The sequence below is a fragment of the Thamnophis sirtalis genome, unplaced genomic scaffold, assembly GCF_051295495.1.
Source record: "Thamnophis sirtalis isolate CommonGarterSnake01/CBP01778 unplaced genomic scaffold, rThaSir2_p1.2 scaffold_2, whole genome shotgun sequence".
NCBI classification, from domain to species: domain Eukaryota; kingdom Metazoa; phylum Chordata; class Lepidosauria; order Squamata; family Natricidae; genus Thamnophis; species Thamnophis sirtalis.
The window spans coordinates 12467635-12483064 of NW_028261382.1; the positions used below are offsets into that span (position 1 = coordinate 12467635).

At 42.0% G+C, this 15430-nt stretch overlaps 1 protein-coding gene across 1 annotated transcript in view; it reads right to left on the bottom strand.

Moving 5' to 3' along the window:
* The window catches only part of FANCI (FA complementation group I), a 37395-nt gene that overhangs the window by 4160 nt on the left and 17805 nt on the right, over window positions 1-15430 (bottom strand). Inside the window, exons 18-33 of the mRNA XM_087704291.1 lie at window positions 15068-15136; window positions 12870-12971; window positions 12434-12619; window positions 11078-11199; window positions 10832-10996; window positions 10166-10345; window positions 9159-9325; window positions 8946-9025; window positions 8152-8268; window positions 7608-7659; window positions 6556-6683; window positions 5748-5816; window positions 5520-5610; window positions 2604-2788; window positions 1031-1087; window positions 849-908 (exon numbers count right to left, since the gene is read on the bottom strand). Coding sequence (XP_087560417.1) covers window positions 849-908; window positions 1031-1087; window positions 2604-2788; window positions 5520-5610; window positions 5748-5816; window positions 6556-6683; window positions 7608-7659; window positions 8152-8268; window positions 8946-9025; window positions 9159-9325; window positions 10166-10345; window positions 10832-10996; window positions 11078-11199; window positions 12434-12619; window positions 12870-12971; window positions 15068-15136 — 1830 coding nt within the window. The remainder of the gene's footprint in view (window positions 1-848; window positions 909-1030; window positions 1088-2603; window positions 2789-5519; window positions 5611-5747; window positions 5817-6555; window positions 6684-7607; window positions 7660-8151; window positions 8269-8945; window positions 9026-9158; window positions 9326-10165; window positions 10346-10831; window positions 10997-11077; window positions 11200-12433; window positions 12620-12869; window positions 12972-15067; window positions 15137-15430) is intronic.

Here is a 15430-nt window from a genome sequence, read left to right on the forward strand (position 1 = left end):
AAAACGGAGTTCAAGAGGGCTGCATGCTGCCCCTGCGAGCTCGATTTTTTCTGGCAGAGGACCGTGGGCCAGTCCTTTGCTGTTTCCAGGGTGGCCCCACAGGCCAGATCTAAGCATCCCATGGGCCAGATCCAACCTGCAGGAATTGAGTTTGACACTCCTGGTCTAGAGGCTTCAGAGCCGAGGTGGCGCAGTGGTTAAATGCAGCACTGCAGGCTACTTCAGCTGACTGCAGTTCTGCAGTTCGGCTGTTCAAATCCCACTGGCTCAGGGTTGACTCAGCCTTCCATCCTTCCGAGGTGGGTAAAATGAGGACCCGGATTGTTGGGGGCAATATGCTGACTCTGTAAAACCGCTTAGAGAGGGCTGAAAGCCCTATGAAGTGGTATATAAGTCTAACTGCTATTGCTATTGCTAGTTGGTTATTTGCTGGCAATATTTACCAATGCGTTTTCCTGACTCTGTGAACTACAAGCTCACACTATATAGTTCCAATGACTTTTGTCCCAGCTTTAGAGAAATTCTGGATCCTCATTCTTAGCATCCTCGAATTCAAGACTTTTCTTTCTACATCCATATACCGGTAGTTATATGGCTGCATAGAACACAGTAGAATTCTGTGTGCCAGCAACATCTAATAGAACGTTATTCCTCAGATTTTGACATTAGAACATCCACAGATGTATTTGGATTGCCACCAGCTTCCCACCCCTACCAGGTGAGGCTCAAACTCAAATCCAATGTGATTCAACAAAGTTGCTGCGCCTTATGCTGTCAGCATTTCTCTTTCTATGTTATAAGTAGCATCATTTGGGAGTAGAAATAAGACACGGAGGCCTTTGTCTTACCTGTACGTATGTGATGAAGGCATAGCATTGGGGAGTCATGTGGGAACCAGACAGTCTAACCTATAGAAACAAAGGGGTGATAGTTTTCCTGAGAGTTTCCTTCTAATATCCATTTCTGCCTGGCCCAATATTTATAATGTCCCTAATAATGATAGGCATTGTGCACAGTGAGCAATACTCACCAGTTTCTCAAATCGTTCCGGAATCCCTCCAGTTTTGTTTCGACACACTTGGAGATACTAGGAGAGGAATGCAAGAGGATGCGTCTGAGTGATAGGACTATCTTACCCTCTGTGAAAAGAATATGTGTAAACCTGGTCTTCGGAAGGGAGCAGTGGAGCATTAATGGAGGAGAAAAGATTACTCAGAAAGAGAACAAAGTGAGTATGTTGCCTTTATTTTGCTTGATATAAAATGGGACAGAGAAACTGGGTTTGAAGATTGATGTCAACGCTTTTAGGTAGGCAAGGCCAAGAAATAGCATGGGAGGAGATCAAGAATACTTTTTTATTTAAGAGAGGAATTTGGGAGGAAAGTACAAAAAAAGCATAGCAATTAAAGTATTGAAGCGGACAAGAGACAATGGATAGATGATATTTCTCTTTCATTGTTGTTCGGATTTGGTTTTCCTTTCCTCTCTTTCTCTCTTAAAGGATAGCAAAGCATCGAAGCGGACAAGAGATAATGGATGGATGATCTCTCTTTCGTTGTTCTGATTTGCTTTGCTTTTTCTCTCTCTCTCCTTTTTTCAGGTAGGTGACATGATTAGAAGTTAGACAGGATAGAAAGAAAAAGTTCTTAAATAGTGACAGGATTAAAAAGTAGAATAAGTCGGAGATAAGAGAAGGGGGAATACTAGAGTATATACTTTTGTATAATAAAAATAATGAGAAAACATGGAATAATTTAATGATAGATTGCAACCTATTATCAATGTGTATTATTAGAAATACATAAGTTGAATGAATGTAATAATTATGATTAACTTTACTAGTTTTATTTGTATTAGAATGCATGACACTGTTCACACATTGATTTGATATATTTATAAAAAATAAATAATAATAATGTGTGTGTGTGTGGGGGGGGGAAGAATCATTCCTATTGTTGCAGATGGAGTAACAGAATCTTGCTCCTTTCCCCAGGTAAGGAACATTGTTTCTCAGTATCCAACTCAAAATCAGGATGCCTTTATATGTATTATTCCTGTGCCTTATAGCAGGCAACTCCATTCCAGTGTCTGAATAACCAAACCTTTGGCAGACACCAGTGGTGGGTTACGGCCGGTACGTCCCAGTACGGGCGTACCAGTGCCTGCTGGGAGAACCAAGTACCGTTCCAATACGTTGCTTCGGAGGGCCCACCCACCCACCTTACCTATATTTGACCCAACCGGGCCATTTGCACATGTGCACGCAGCGTCCGATGCCTGCCCGATGCTCCGCCGAGCAGCTGGAATGTCGCAGGGCGGTGGTGCGCATGCATGTGCAGCACATGTGCCCATGATGGTCGCCCAGCTCCGTTTGCAGTGTACCAGTTGCGACGGGATCCAGAACCCACCACTGGCAGATGCCACTTAAGATTCAGGACCTTTTTAGGAATAATCCTATGGGAATGTTCTGCACAACCAGGTTTTTTTTTTCTTTATACTTCTCAAGAATAGCAGCTGCCTATATTTTAACCACCTCTGAATAATGGACTTCGAGGAAATCTGGTAACCTTTGTCTTTCCCCTTTCCAGGTCAATAGCACTCACATATTTTACAAGTGTTGTGAGAATGGCATACATCTTGCTGAGACTCCTAAGCAACGTGTCCACACAGCTCCCTGTGGGTAGGGCTGTTTGGACCAACTCGTGGAAGACAGTCAGCGCAGTCCCAAGCTGTAGAACGACAGCCTTCTCGAGAGGTTGAGTCTGGTTTACTGCTTGAGAGGCATTTTCTAGTAAAAATAAATAAATAAAGAGAGCGGAGGAGTTATGTTCAGGTCACAAAAAGATAAGGTCTGAATGCTCTAGGACTGTCTGCTTTGGATGGGAGGGTATTTTTTCTTTATTAAAGATGTGGTTCAAGGAGGCTTAAAGTTCTGTATTTGTATTTGTATTTATTTGTCTTGTATTTATTTGTCTTGTATGCCGCCCACTCCCGAAGGACTCCGGGCGGCTCACAATAGACAAGGGAAGGGGGAAAACTAGACAAAGACAACACTTTAAAAACAAAACCGCAACATTCACAATTTCCGCGGGGCTGGATGTTTCACAGCCCCCCCCCCTCCGGGCCTGCTGGAGCAGCCAGGACTTGGTGGCTTTGCGGAAAGCCGGGAGGGTCGTAAGGGTCCGGATCTCGACAGGGAGATCATTCCAGAGGGCTGGAGCTGCAACAGAGAAGGCTCTCCCCCGGGGGGTCGCCAGCCGACATTGGCTGGCGGATGGAATCCGGAGGAGACCTAACCTGTGAGATCTGATCGGTCTAGGGGAGGTAATCGGCAGGAGGCGGCCTCTCAGGTACCCAGGTCTGGGTATTGTAGAGATTCTCAGTCATTCAGGTCATGGTTCTCCCAAGGGTGCTTTTTCAGGAGGCAACTGGGCTTGTTTTTTTTTCTTTGAAGACGTTTTGCTTCTCATCCAAGAGGATGACTGGAAGTGGGCATGGCTAGTCTAGCCTGATCTTTTTTTTTTTTTAGAATAGGAGTGGTGATGGAGGCTAAGGCTAGCATCCATTTCACAGATAGGAATTGGATGTACAGTATTTGCAAACAGGTTGATGTGTGGTCACATTCTGGATAGAAAACTCTTTCAGTGCAGATGATGGAAGAGAGAAATAAAAATGATGTTGAAACTCTAGAAAGAGCTCAGAGAAGAGCAACCAAGATGATGAGGGGACTGGAGGCTAAAACATATGAAGAACGGTTGCAGGAACTGGGCATGGCTAGTCTAGTGAAGAGAAGGAACAGGGGAAATATGATAGAAGTCTTCCAATATTTGAGGGGCTGCCACAGAGAGGAGGGGGTCAAGCTATTTTCCAAGCCACCTGAAGGCCAGACAAGGAATAATGGATAGAAACTGAACAAGGAGAGATTCAACCTAGAAATAAGGAGGAATTTTCTGACAGTGAGAACAATCAACCCATGGAACAGAAGTTGCATTTAGAAGTTGTGGGAGCGTCATCACTTGAGACTTTCAAGAAGAGACAGGACTGCCATCTGTCAGAAATGGTGTAGGGTCTCCTCCTTGGCTGGACTAGATGACCTATAAGGTCCAGAGGTGGTTTGCAAATCCTGGCGCTACCAGTTCATGCGCAGAAGCATCCGGGCGGGTGGGCGGAGCCTCCTGCCACCGCCACTACCGGTTCACCCGAACAGGAAAAAACCCATCTCTGATAAGGTCCCTTCCAACACTGTAAATCGGCTTCTTCAGCTCTGACTAGATGGCAAATCCTTCCATCCCCCACCATCCCATCAGAACCGAAGAAGCTTCTTGGATGAGAAGCGAAATGTCTTCAAAAGAAAAAAAAACAAGGAAGTCCAGATGCCTCCTGAAAAAGCACCTTTGGTTCAAGTTGGCTTCCAACACATGGTAGAAGAGAGCCTATGATTTGAAGTTTCCTTGCCCCAAAATCCCTTAATGTTTCCATTCTTAGAGCTATTTATAATTTCATCATCAACATTGGGTGCGACGGTTAGTTTCCTGCTATCTTGAGCAAATACAGGGAAACAGTTACGTAAGTTTTAAAATAAGACTTCATTAGATCTAAAATGTGGCCACCATTATGTTTATTGGATCAAACCAGTCAGAAAACATCCATCTTCGACTGCAACTTTCTTAGACAAAATAAAGACAGAGAATAAAATAGGCTCTAGTAAAATGGAATAAAATTATGCAGAATGTTCAGATACTGTATGCACATCCGGAGGCTTCCTCTTATTCCGTGAAGATTAAACTGGCACAATTTTGTGACCAGCAACATTTCTACCCCCTTAAAGGTAAACAGGTAAACGTTCCCCTCACACATATGTGCTAGTCATTCCCGACTCTTGGTGGCGGTGCTCATCTCTGTTTCAAAGCCGAAAAGCCAGCACTGTCCAAACACATCTCCGTGGTCATGTGGCCGGCATGACTAAACACCGAAGGCGCACGGAACGCTGTTACCTTCCCACCAAAGGTGGTTCCTATTTTTCTACTTGCATTTTTATGTGCTTTTGAACTGCTAGGTTGGCAGAAGCTGGGACAAGTAACGGGAGCTCACTCCGTTACGCGGCGTTAGGGATTCGAACTCCTGAACTGCCATCCTTTCTGACCGACAAGCTCAGCGTCTTATCCACCGAGTCCTTTACCCCATTTCTTTTATTCCTGTTGACTACCCAAAGGTATGAAACTTTTTTCTTCTGACTCAATTCCCCCCTGTCTCTTTATAGCCAAAATATAGCTGGAATCTCTTCTGAAAAAGAGGATCTTAATATACCTAATTGTGTCTACTTGTTTGATCTGATAAAAGTGGGGGCTCATATTTCTCAAATGCCAAGACAAAGTTCTAATTATATTTATTTGAAAGTTGATGATCTGGATATCTTTAATGGTCATAGTTGCGCTTTCCGCAAAGGCAGTCCCCTTCTGGCATAAAACAGGCAATCATCCAAGCATTTCACGAAGTAAGGGGTCCTCCATAAATATTACCTGCTGTCTCGGATCCCAGATAGTTTTTCATCTTGTTGATCAGCCAATCTACCTCTTCAAGGATTTTGTCTGCTTGACTCAAAACCATCAACTTCAAGAGACAGAAGCAGAGAGGTTGAGACAACTTAACGCCACATAAGTACAAGCAAAGTGCTGTGCAATGCTCTCTTCTAAAGGAGCATTGTTCATGTTTCAGTCATTGCATTCTTGGATCCCAATATAACTTACACAAGCTGTAGGAGCTGCAGTCTTTGAGTTCACAATGGCAAAGTGAGACTGATGTTCCATCTCAACATCCTGTGAATATGAACAGAATTAGAGGAGTTCATTCCGCTGTTTGATTCTTATTCAACTATCTTATCTTTGTTACAACCCTAAAAAGAATTAGATAGAATTAAAGTAACTGGCCCAAGATTTCTATCTCGGTTTTGTGAGTTGTTAAGAATTCGAGTTTCATCTCCCTTGATAAGAGCAAAACTCTTTAATTTCTTATTTAGGTGGCGCAGTGGTTAGAGTGCAGTACTGCAGGCTACTTTAGCTGACTGCTAGCTGCATTTCGGCAATTCAAATCTCACCAGACTCAAGGTTGACTCATCCTTCCAAAGTGGGTAAAATGAGGATCCAGATAGTTGGGGCAATAGGCTGATTCTGTAAACTGCTTAGAAAGGGCTGTAAAAGCACTGTGAAGCGGTATAGAAGTCTAATTGCTATTGCTATTTATTAATTAAATTTTTATGCCACCCATTTCCCCTATGAAGTAACTCTACTGGGAGGATTTGCCACTTCAAGAATCCCATTAAAAGTTAAATAAATTGATTGGGTTTATGATGGGTTGTTTTGATCATGGCTGGTTGATATAGTATAACCATGACAATCGGCACAATATGTTGAACTATAAGCTAGGGTCTTATTTCAAATGCCCTGTATCAAATCACGTTACAACTTATCTTGAAAAGGAAAATGTTGGATGATCTTTGCCCTGGCAAATGCATCATCTCAAGTTCAATCTTTAAAGTCCACCTGGGCTCTTCCTCACCTGGTCTATGTCTCCCAGCTGAGCATGGATGTCTTGGGCAAGATCACGCAGTATGGTGACAGGGCTCTTAACAAGAGCATGAAGTGTGAAAAGCAGAGAGAGTAAACCTTTGCAGCAAGGAGCGTCTTCTGCAGAGAACGAGAAAAAGCGCTAATCAACAAATTTTGAAAGCTTTTGAAATGTGGCTGATTTCAACGTCGCTCATCTTTGGAGGCATAAACCAATCATTCTCCTGTACACAGTTAGACTGTCCTGATTTTAGTGGTTTGCATTTTATTTTTTTTGCTATAAAATCCCGCGAGTATATTCAAATGAGCCGTGGTGGCGCAGTGGTTAGAGTGCGGTACTGCAGGCCTCTTCTGTTGATTGCCAAGATGGCAGTTCAAATCTCACCAGGCTCAAGATGAACTCAGCCTCCCATCCTTCAGATGTCAGTAAAATGAGGACCCAGATTGTTGGGGGTGGGGGGGAAAGATGCTGACTCCTTAGAGAGGGCTGTAAAAGCACTGTGAAGCGGTGTATAAGTCTAAGTGCTCTTCCTTCCTTCCTGCGCAGTGGTTACAATGCAGGCTAACTCTGCTCACATTGCCAGGAGTTTGATTCCTGACTGGCTCAAGATTGACTCAGCCTTTTATCCTTCTGAGGTGGGTAAAATGAGGACCCAGATTTGGGGCGGGGGCCATAGGCTGACATTGCAAACTGCTTAGAGAGGGCTGTAAAGCACTGTAAAGCGATATGTAAGTTGCTAAATAAGATATGACTGATTAGTTCATTGGGGAACCAGACATATTTCTTCCTCATTTTTCATCATCATAATGAATTATAGTATCACCAATCAGGATTATCCATAGTTGAAAGTCCCAATTTGGTTCCTACTAGCAAAAACTTTGAGGTGGGCACAATGAACACAACTGGCTTTAAAAGTGGGGATAAAAGGCTACTGGCTCACTCACTTAAATCAGGTGCTCAGCCAATCTCTGATCAGTACTGGTTATACGGAGGTACTGAGCAGCCCAAATTCTCACTGAAGCAATCAAGCAATTAACACTTACCCAAGCTAGTTTCCTTGCAAAGCTTCACTGTCCATGATAACAGCTGTACGAACTATGTAGAGAAATAGATTTCTCATTAGTTGATTACTCCTCAGTCACTTAAGTTCAATTTTTCAATGGACAAAGCTTTCAGAGCAGCCACTTAAAATTAATAAAGAGTAACAGGCCATTAAAATAGAGTCCTGAAAAAGGCAGTGGTGTTGGCAAGGGTAATATGACCACACCAACATTTAATGCAGCAACAGCAACAGAAACAAGCTATTATAGAGATCTTTGGAAACTGGAGAGAGGGGTGGGGAGGAGGGAGAGAGAGAGAGAGACAGACAGACAGACAGACACAGACAATGTAGACTGAAGTCAAGAACCAACTTAAGAACAAAAACTTTATCAATTGTACGTCTATAATACTCAATAATTCTTTGCCATTCTGGAAAGCATAGCAAGGAGGTTAATGTATCAGGTATGTTCTCTACCTTGAGTTATTAGTAAAAATAATAAGGGGGGTATACAAAAAAAAACCCCAAACAAATAAATAAATGCATACCTGGGATGAGGAAGGATCCAACAGTTTTGAGAGCATCACAAGGATGTTGATCAACAGAAGAGCTTCCTTGCTGCTAAAATCTTCTTCTGTATTGCTGATCAGGTTTGTTAGCGATCTCTGAAAAAGGCAAAAAGGAAAAGATGAAACTCACAACAAACAAATATAATCATCCAAAGCAGATTGCTTTGAGAACCAAGCATCCCATTTCTACTCTAGGGCACTTGGAAGATTTTTTTTTTAGGGAAAATTACCTTGGGAATAATTACAGAATCTTTTCTCAAGAGTGCTCCAAAATTGGAGCTCTGATTGCTTGTCAAACCTCTGATGCTCCAATTTCTTGAAGCTATTTAGCGGTCATCATCACATGCTTTAAAGTTAAAGCTAAAGGTACCCCTCACACATATGTGCTAGTCGTTTCCAATTCTAGGGGGCGGTGCTCATCTCCATTTCAAAGCTGAAGAGCCAGCGCTGTCCAAAGACGTCCCCGTGGTCATGTGGCTGGCATGACTAAACACTGAAGGGGCACGGAGCGCTGTTACCTTCCCACCATAGTGGTCCCTATTTTTCAACTTGCATTTTTACATGCTTTCGAGCTGCTAGGTTGGCAGAAGCTGGGAAAAAGTCACGGGAGCTCACATGCTTTAGCTCAGTGTTTCCCAACCTTGGCAATCTGAAGATGTCCGGACTTCAACTCCCAGAATTCCCCAGCCAGCGAATGCTGGCTGGGGAATTCTGGGAGTTGAAGTCCGGACATCTTCAGATTGCCAAGGTTGGGAAACACTGCTTTAGCTCACCTGAAACTGCCGAATCTGGAAGGCAGCTTTCTCAGTGACATTCACCTCTGCTGCTTCTTCGTCATCTTCATTTGCGATATCTATGAAAGGGGAATGAAAAAAAATGGTAGTCAAGCCGAAGTGAAAATCCAGAAAAGAAATTCATTACACCGGTGTGAAAAGGATGCCTGGAGATAGAATTCGGGTTAGTGAACAAAGCAGAATCAAAACTACCCAAAGCCTGGAGGAACTGTGAGATTTTGGTTGGATAAAGTTGTGGCACTGTGTTAAAAATCCTCAGCAGGCCTTCCAAGCAGAGCAACGAGATGCTTTTGCCTTTATCCTTCTTCCCAAATTCTTCTGCAGATGTTGGGATTGAGGTGTATCTCCAGAGGAGGACTCTACAGGAAGAGGGGGATAGTCAAGAATTAGATCATGTAGACCAAACAAATAAGTCCATGCATCTTTCATACTGCGTTAAACTCTTCTTGTGCTGCCTTTAAGGAACTTTAATAGCAAGAAGATCTAATAAAAACAAAGTTTTTGCAAGAAGAGAAGTGCATGGAATTTATAGAGATGTGGAAGACAAATTTAGCTACAGTGTGTTTCCTTTATTATTATAACCTGATATTTCTTGGCTTATGATATTTTACTCCATTTTCTGCACTCTGCATACTGTATCCCAAAAGGAAGCAGCTTAAGTGGGTACCCTGTTTCCCCCCAAATAAGACCTCCACGGATAATAAGCTCAATCCGGCTTTTGAGCGCATGCGTTAAAATAAGCTCTCCCCTAAAATATTTAAACGCATGCGCAGCCGGTCCCCGCCATTTCCTGGTGGGAAGGGGGGAACATGCCCCACGGGCCCCTGTCATACACACAGAACGGCCTCACGCCCCTTCTCTTAGTGGCGGTCGCAAAAAGAGCAGCAGGCCCAGCGATGTTAGGGCTGAGTGTGCCAGAAACAGAGACAGAACTTCCGGCCCTCTCTGGATCAGATGAGCCATTGGCCGAGGTTAAGGGGGCCTCCTGCACCTCAGAAATAATAAGACCTCCCTGAAAATAAGGCCAAGCGCTTATTTCGGGGGTCAAAAGAAAATAAGGCCCTGTGTTATTTTCAGGGAAACACGGTAAGAATGTATATAGGTTCTACTAGATATTATTTCTGCATTTCTTAGAGACCAAAACAAAAAAATGGTATTAAAATACTGAAACCTCTTGACCACGTAGCATTTCAACTCACCGAGTGATTTTGCAAAGATACTGGAACATCTTCCCCGGGTTCTCTCCTTCTGGCCCGTCTGTCTGCCCCGTCTCATCCAATTGCTGAACCTTCTGCAACGCTACGGTGACAGCATAGCGCATGAACTCCGTGCTGGAGCGGAGAACAGCCAGGCTCTCCTCGTGGCTTTGGGCACAATCCCTAAAGGGTTGGAAGAAAATTCTGGACTGAGTTGGTAAAACAGAGAAAGGGGAGGGCATCAAAATATACAAATCATCATCGTCTTTTAACGAACCCATAATCCCTTGCAGAATGGAGTCTGGGCAACTGAATGGAGCTAGCAGAGTGTTTACTGGCCAGATGCCCTTCCCTGTCGCCAATGTGGAGTTTTGTTCAGCAGATATATTCTCATTGTGTCCAGAGAGAGAAATATCTGCCTCCACCTAGGATCAAACTCACAGCCTCCTGATTGTGAGGCGTGAGCTCCATCTCTAGGCCGCCGCACCACTCCTCATGAAAATATACAAATGCCATGGGTGTCAGCTGATTTTATGACTGGCTTTTATAGCTCATTTCTATACTTCTAGTGCCATTTCCAGTCCACCTAGTTTCTGTCGGCTGCTTTTGAGCCTTCAAAACATGCCGGGAAGGATCAGTACTTTAAATTATTATTATTATTTTTTTTACCTGAAAAGACTTGTAAGTAAAGTACACACAAAACCCATCGATAGGAAACTTCGGGCAATTTTGTTTGTGGACGAGAGTTTGTTCTTTCCCGCTTTCTCTTTCAGGATTTCACAAAGACTCGCGTAGCACTTGAACAGGCTCAAAACATCTTCAAACTTGTTCTTACTGCAAACAAACACATTGCCAAAGGTAAACATATGAACTCAAAAGCTCGGAAGCTTTAGAAGGAAGAATTCAATTCCTTACTTGTAGTTGCCTGTACTAAAGTTGTATTCAATCAAGACCTCACAGATCCCCATCACTAAAATGGCATAGATGTTGTTCTTCAAGCCCACTCCGGTTGATTGAGAGAAGTCTGCCGATTTATCCTAACATTCAAAAGCAAGCAAATTAGAAAGACGACTTCTAATATTTGTAAATTGCTGAATAGCAATAGCAATAACACTTATATACCGCTTCATATTGCTTTATATAGCAATAGCACTTAAGACTTATATGCTGTTTCATAGTGCTTTATATAGCAATAGCACTTAGCACTTAGACATACGCTGCTTCATAGTGCTTTATATAGCAATAGCACTTAGATTTATATACCGCTTCATAGTGCTTTATATAGCAATAGCACTTAAATTTATATACCGCTTCATAGTGCTTTATATAGCAATAGCACTTAGACTTATATGCTGCTTCATAGTGCTTTATATAGCAATAGCACTTAGACTTATATACCGCTTCATAGTGCTTTATATAGCAATAGCACTTAAACATATACCGCTTCATAGTGCTTTATACAGCAATAGCACTTAGACTTATATACCGCTTCATAGTGCTTTATATAGCAATAGCACTTAGACTTATATGCCGCTTCATAGTGCTTTATATAGCAATAGCAGACTTATATGCTGCTTCATAGTGCTTTATATAGCAATAGCACTTAAACTTATATACCGCTTCATAGTGCTTTATATAGCAATAGCACTTAGACTTATATACCACTGCATAGTGCTTTACATAGCAGTAACACTTAGCATTTAGACTTATGTACCGCTTTATAGTGCTTTACATAGCAATAGCACTTAGACTTATATACCGCTTCATAATGGCTTATATAGCAATAGCATTTAGACATATACAGCTTCACAGTGCTTTACAGCCCTCTCTAAGCAGTTTAGAGTCAGCATAAGGGAGACCCCAATAATCTGGCTCCTCATTTTACCCCCTTCGGAAGGATAGAAGGCTGAGTCAACCAAGAGCTGGTCAGAATCAAACTTCCGGCAGCCGGCAGTCAGCAGAAGTAGCCTATGACTGTAATTTTGTTGCTTGTATCCTTACGATTTATGCTGATTTTTTCCTAGCATGGTTTGATTGCTTATTTATACCCTATGGCTATCATTAAATATTGTACCTTATGATTCTTGATGAATGTATTTTATTCTCCTTATGTACACTGAGAGCATATGCACCAAAGACAAATTCCTTGTGTGTCCAATCATACTCAGCCAATAAAGAATTCTATTCTATTCTATTCTTCTACATATTGCACAGAGCTGTTTGGAGTAGAGTGGCATAGAAATGTCACAAATAAACAAATGACTCAATTACCAGCTCAAAATCTTCCAGTTCGCTCTTGATCATTCGTCTTGTGATGGATTCCAACATCTTATCCAATTCTTGCTGGAAGCTTCTATCCTCCTCCTCCTCCTCCTGATCATCTTCAGTTTGCTGGTGCACAGTTAAAACATTTGTATACCAGGCCAAACAATGTTGAATACAGCACAAGAGATGAGCCTGAAAGAATCATGGCATTGAACTATGAATGAGAAACGTCCTTTTCTCATTTCGAGCCAGCCAAACCTTGAATATTTTTTTTTCAAAAGTTGCATTTCATTTGCCTTCAATGAACAAAATATGCCAATATGTATAGTACATAGGCCAATATCCTCTTCTTGATTCAGAATGCAATATTTGACAGACATTTTTAAAAAGTGTTTCAAAAAAGAACTACTGAATGCTCCCACTTTCTTTTCCCCTTTCTCACCAAAGGTTCCTGCAAGAAGATTTGATCTCTTTGAGCCAGGATGCATTTTTCTAACTTGAACGGGGGCAGAAGGTCTGGTTCAGCTTCATAATATTGTTTTATCTGTTGCAACAAACAAAACAGATTAATTTGCTAAATGATAAATAATCATCTCGAATTTACAGGTTATAATCAGCGAGGAGGAGAAAGCTCCCCCATTAAAAAGAGATTTTAAAAAAATATTTAAATGAAACCATTTGCTGAATGAAGGTGGAAGAAAATGACACTATAGAGCGCTGCACACCAGAGCAACTAGACACAAGAATAGTTTTTTTTCGCCGAACGCCATCACTCTGCTAAACAAATAATTCCCTCAACACTGTCAAACTATTTACTAAGTCTACATTACTATTAATCTTCTCATCGTTTCTATCACCCATCTTCTCCCACCTATGACTGTATGACTGTAACTTTGTGCTTGTATCTTTATGATTTATATTGTTTCCTAGTATGATTTGATTGCTTATTTGTACCTTATGACTATCATTAAGTACCTTATGATTTTTGATGAATGTATCTTTTCTTTTATGTACACTGAGAGCATCTGCACCAAAGACAAATTCCTTGTGTGTCCAATTACACTTGGCCAATAAAGAATTCTATTCTATTCTATTCTATTCTATTCTATTCTATTCTATTCTATTCTATTCTATTCTATTCTATTCTATTCTGTTCTATTCTTCTGTCAAAATCATCACTTCCTTCCACGAATAAATAGACTTTTATTTCCTTCAGTGGATTCCAAGGTAGATAAATCTCCTTCGCTACTTGCCTAGGAATGATAATGCATTTCAGAACACAACTGCTCACTTGAGTGTCCCAGATTCGCTCTTCCAAAAGGCAATTGGACTTCCTTGGGTTTTTTTCTCTTCGAAAACATTTCGCTTCTCATCCAAGGAACTTCTATAGTTTCTGAAAAAACTGAAGAAGCTTCTTGGATGAGAACCAAAACATTTTCAAAGAAAATGCCTTTTACAGGGGGAAAAAGCACCTTTGGAGTAACATGATCTGGATGACTGAGAATCTCCACAAATATTCACTTGAGTAGCTATAAATATGCTGACTCTGTAAAATGCTTAGGTAAAGGTAAAGGTTCCCTTCGCACATATGTGCTAGTCGTTCCTGACTCTAAGGGACGGTGCTCACCAACGTTTCAAAGCCGAAGAGCCAGCGCTGTCCAAAGACGTCTCCATGGTCATGTGGCCGGCATGACTAAACACGCACAAAATGCTGTTCTTTTCCCACCAAAGGTGATTCCTATTTTTCTACTTGCATTTTACATGCTTTTGAACGGCTAGGTTAGCCAAAGCTGGGACAACTAACAGGAGCTCACTCCGTTACGCGGCGCTAGGGATTCGAACTGCCAAACTGCCGACCTTTCTGATCGACAAGCTCAGCCATTGAGTCACTGCGTCCCACAAGTGCTTTTGCTATAACTGTTCATAATATTATTCTCATGACTTAGATCCATATTTCTTTCTCCTCCCCATCTACATGGCAAATCCTTTTTCTTCATTCCTATTTTGAGGCACAAACAGGGTTCCACCACAAAATCACGGAGGACAAAATCGCGCTCGACGAAAGCGCGCATTTGACGTCATCACAGCGCGACGAAAACATCGCGCTGTGATCGAAAAATGTAAAAAAAAAGCGAAAACCTTACCCTAACCCCCCCAAACCTAACCCTAAACCTAACCCTAAACCTAACCCTTAACCTAACCCTAAATCTAACCCTAAACCTAACCGTTAACGTAACGCTAAACCTAGCGCTAACCCTTAACCTAACGCTAAACGTAACCCTAACACTCTAAACCTAACCCTAACCCTTAACCTAACCCTAACCCTAACCCTTACCTTTATGTGAATTGGCTTGCTTTAATTTTAATTTTATTTAAATTTTTAATTTTTTTCGTCGCACTGTGATGACGTCACATGCGCGCTTTCGTCGAGCGCGATTTTGTCCTCCGCGGTTTTGACGGGTCACGCACAAACAGGTGGCCATTTTGCCTCATCGAATCAACTAGGTTTTGGGCTTCCTCTTCAAAAGCAGAAAGACAATCCAAACCAAGGGTAGACAAGACTCAAAAGAGTGACCAACCCCCAAACCCTGGTCAGCATTTCCCTTAAATCCAGCTTCTAATCTTTAGTCATTCCTGTACCTGCGAGAGAAGCATGTCCAGAATGGAATGGCTCAATTGAGAATTTCTGCGCAGGACATCATAAAAACCCTGGAAAGACAAATGAAAGTTTTGTTTCTTTGTTTTTAAAGTGAGCTTGAAACTGATCAGAAAAGAATGGGAGAAGCAGAAATTCTAGCCCCACCCACAATCCACAAAGAAGAGAAGGGCCAAACTATTCTCTAAAGCAGTGTTTCTCAACCTTGGCAACTTGAAGATGTCTGGACTTCAACTCCCAGAATTCCCCAGCCAGCGAATGCTGGCTGGGGAATTCTGGGAGTTGAAGTCCGGACATCTTCAAGTTGCCAAGGTTGAGAAACACTGCTCTAAAGAACTTGAAGGCAG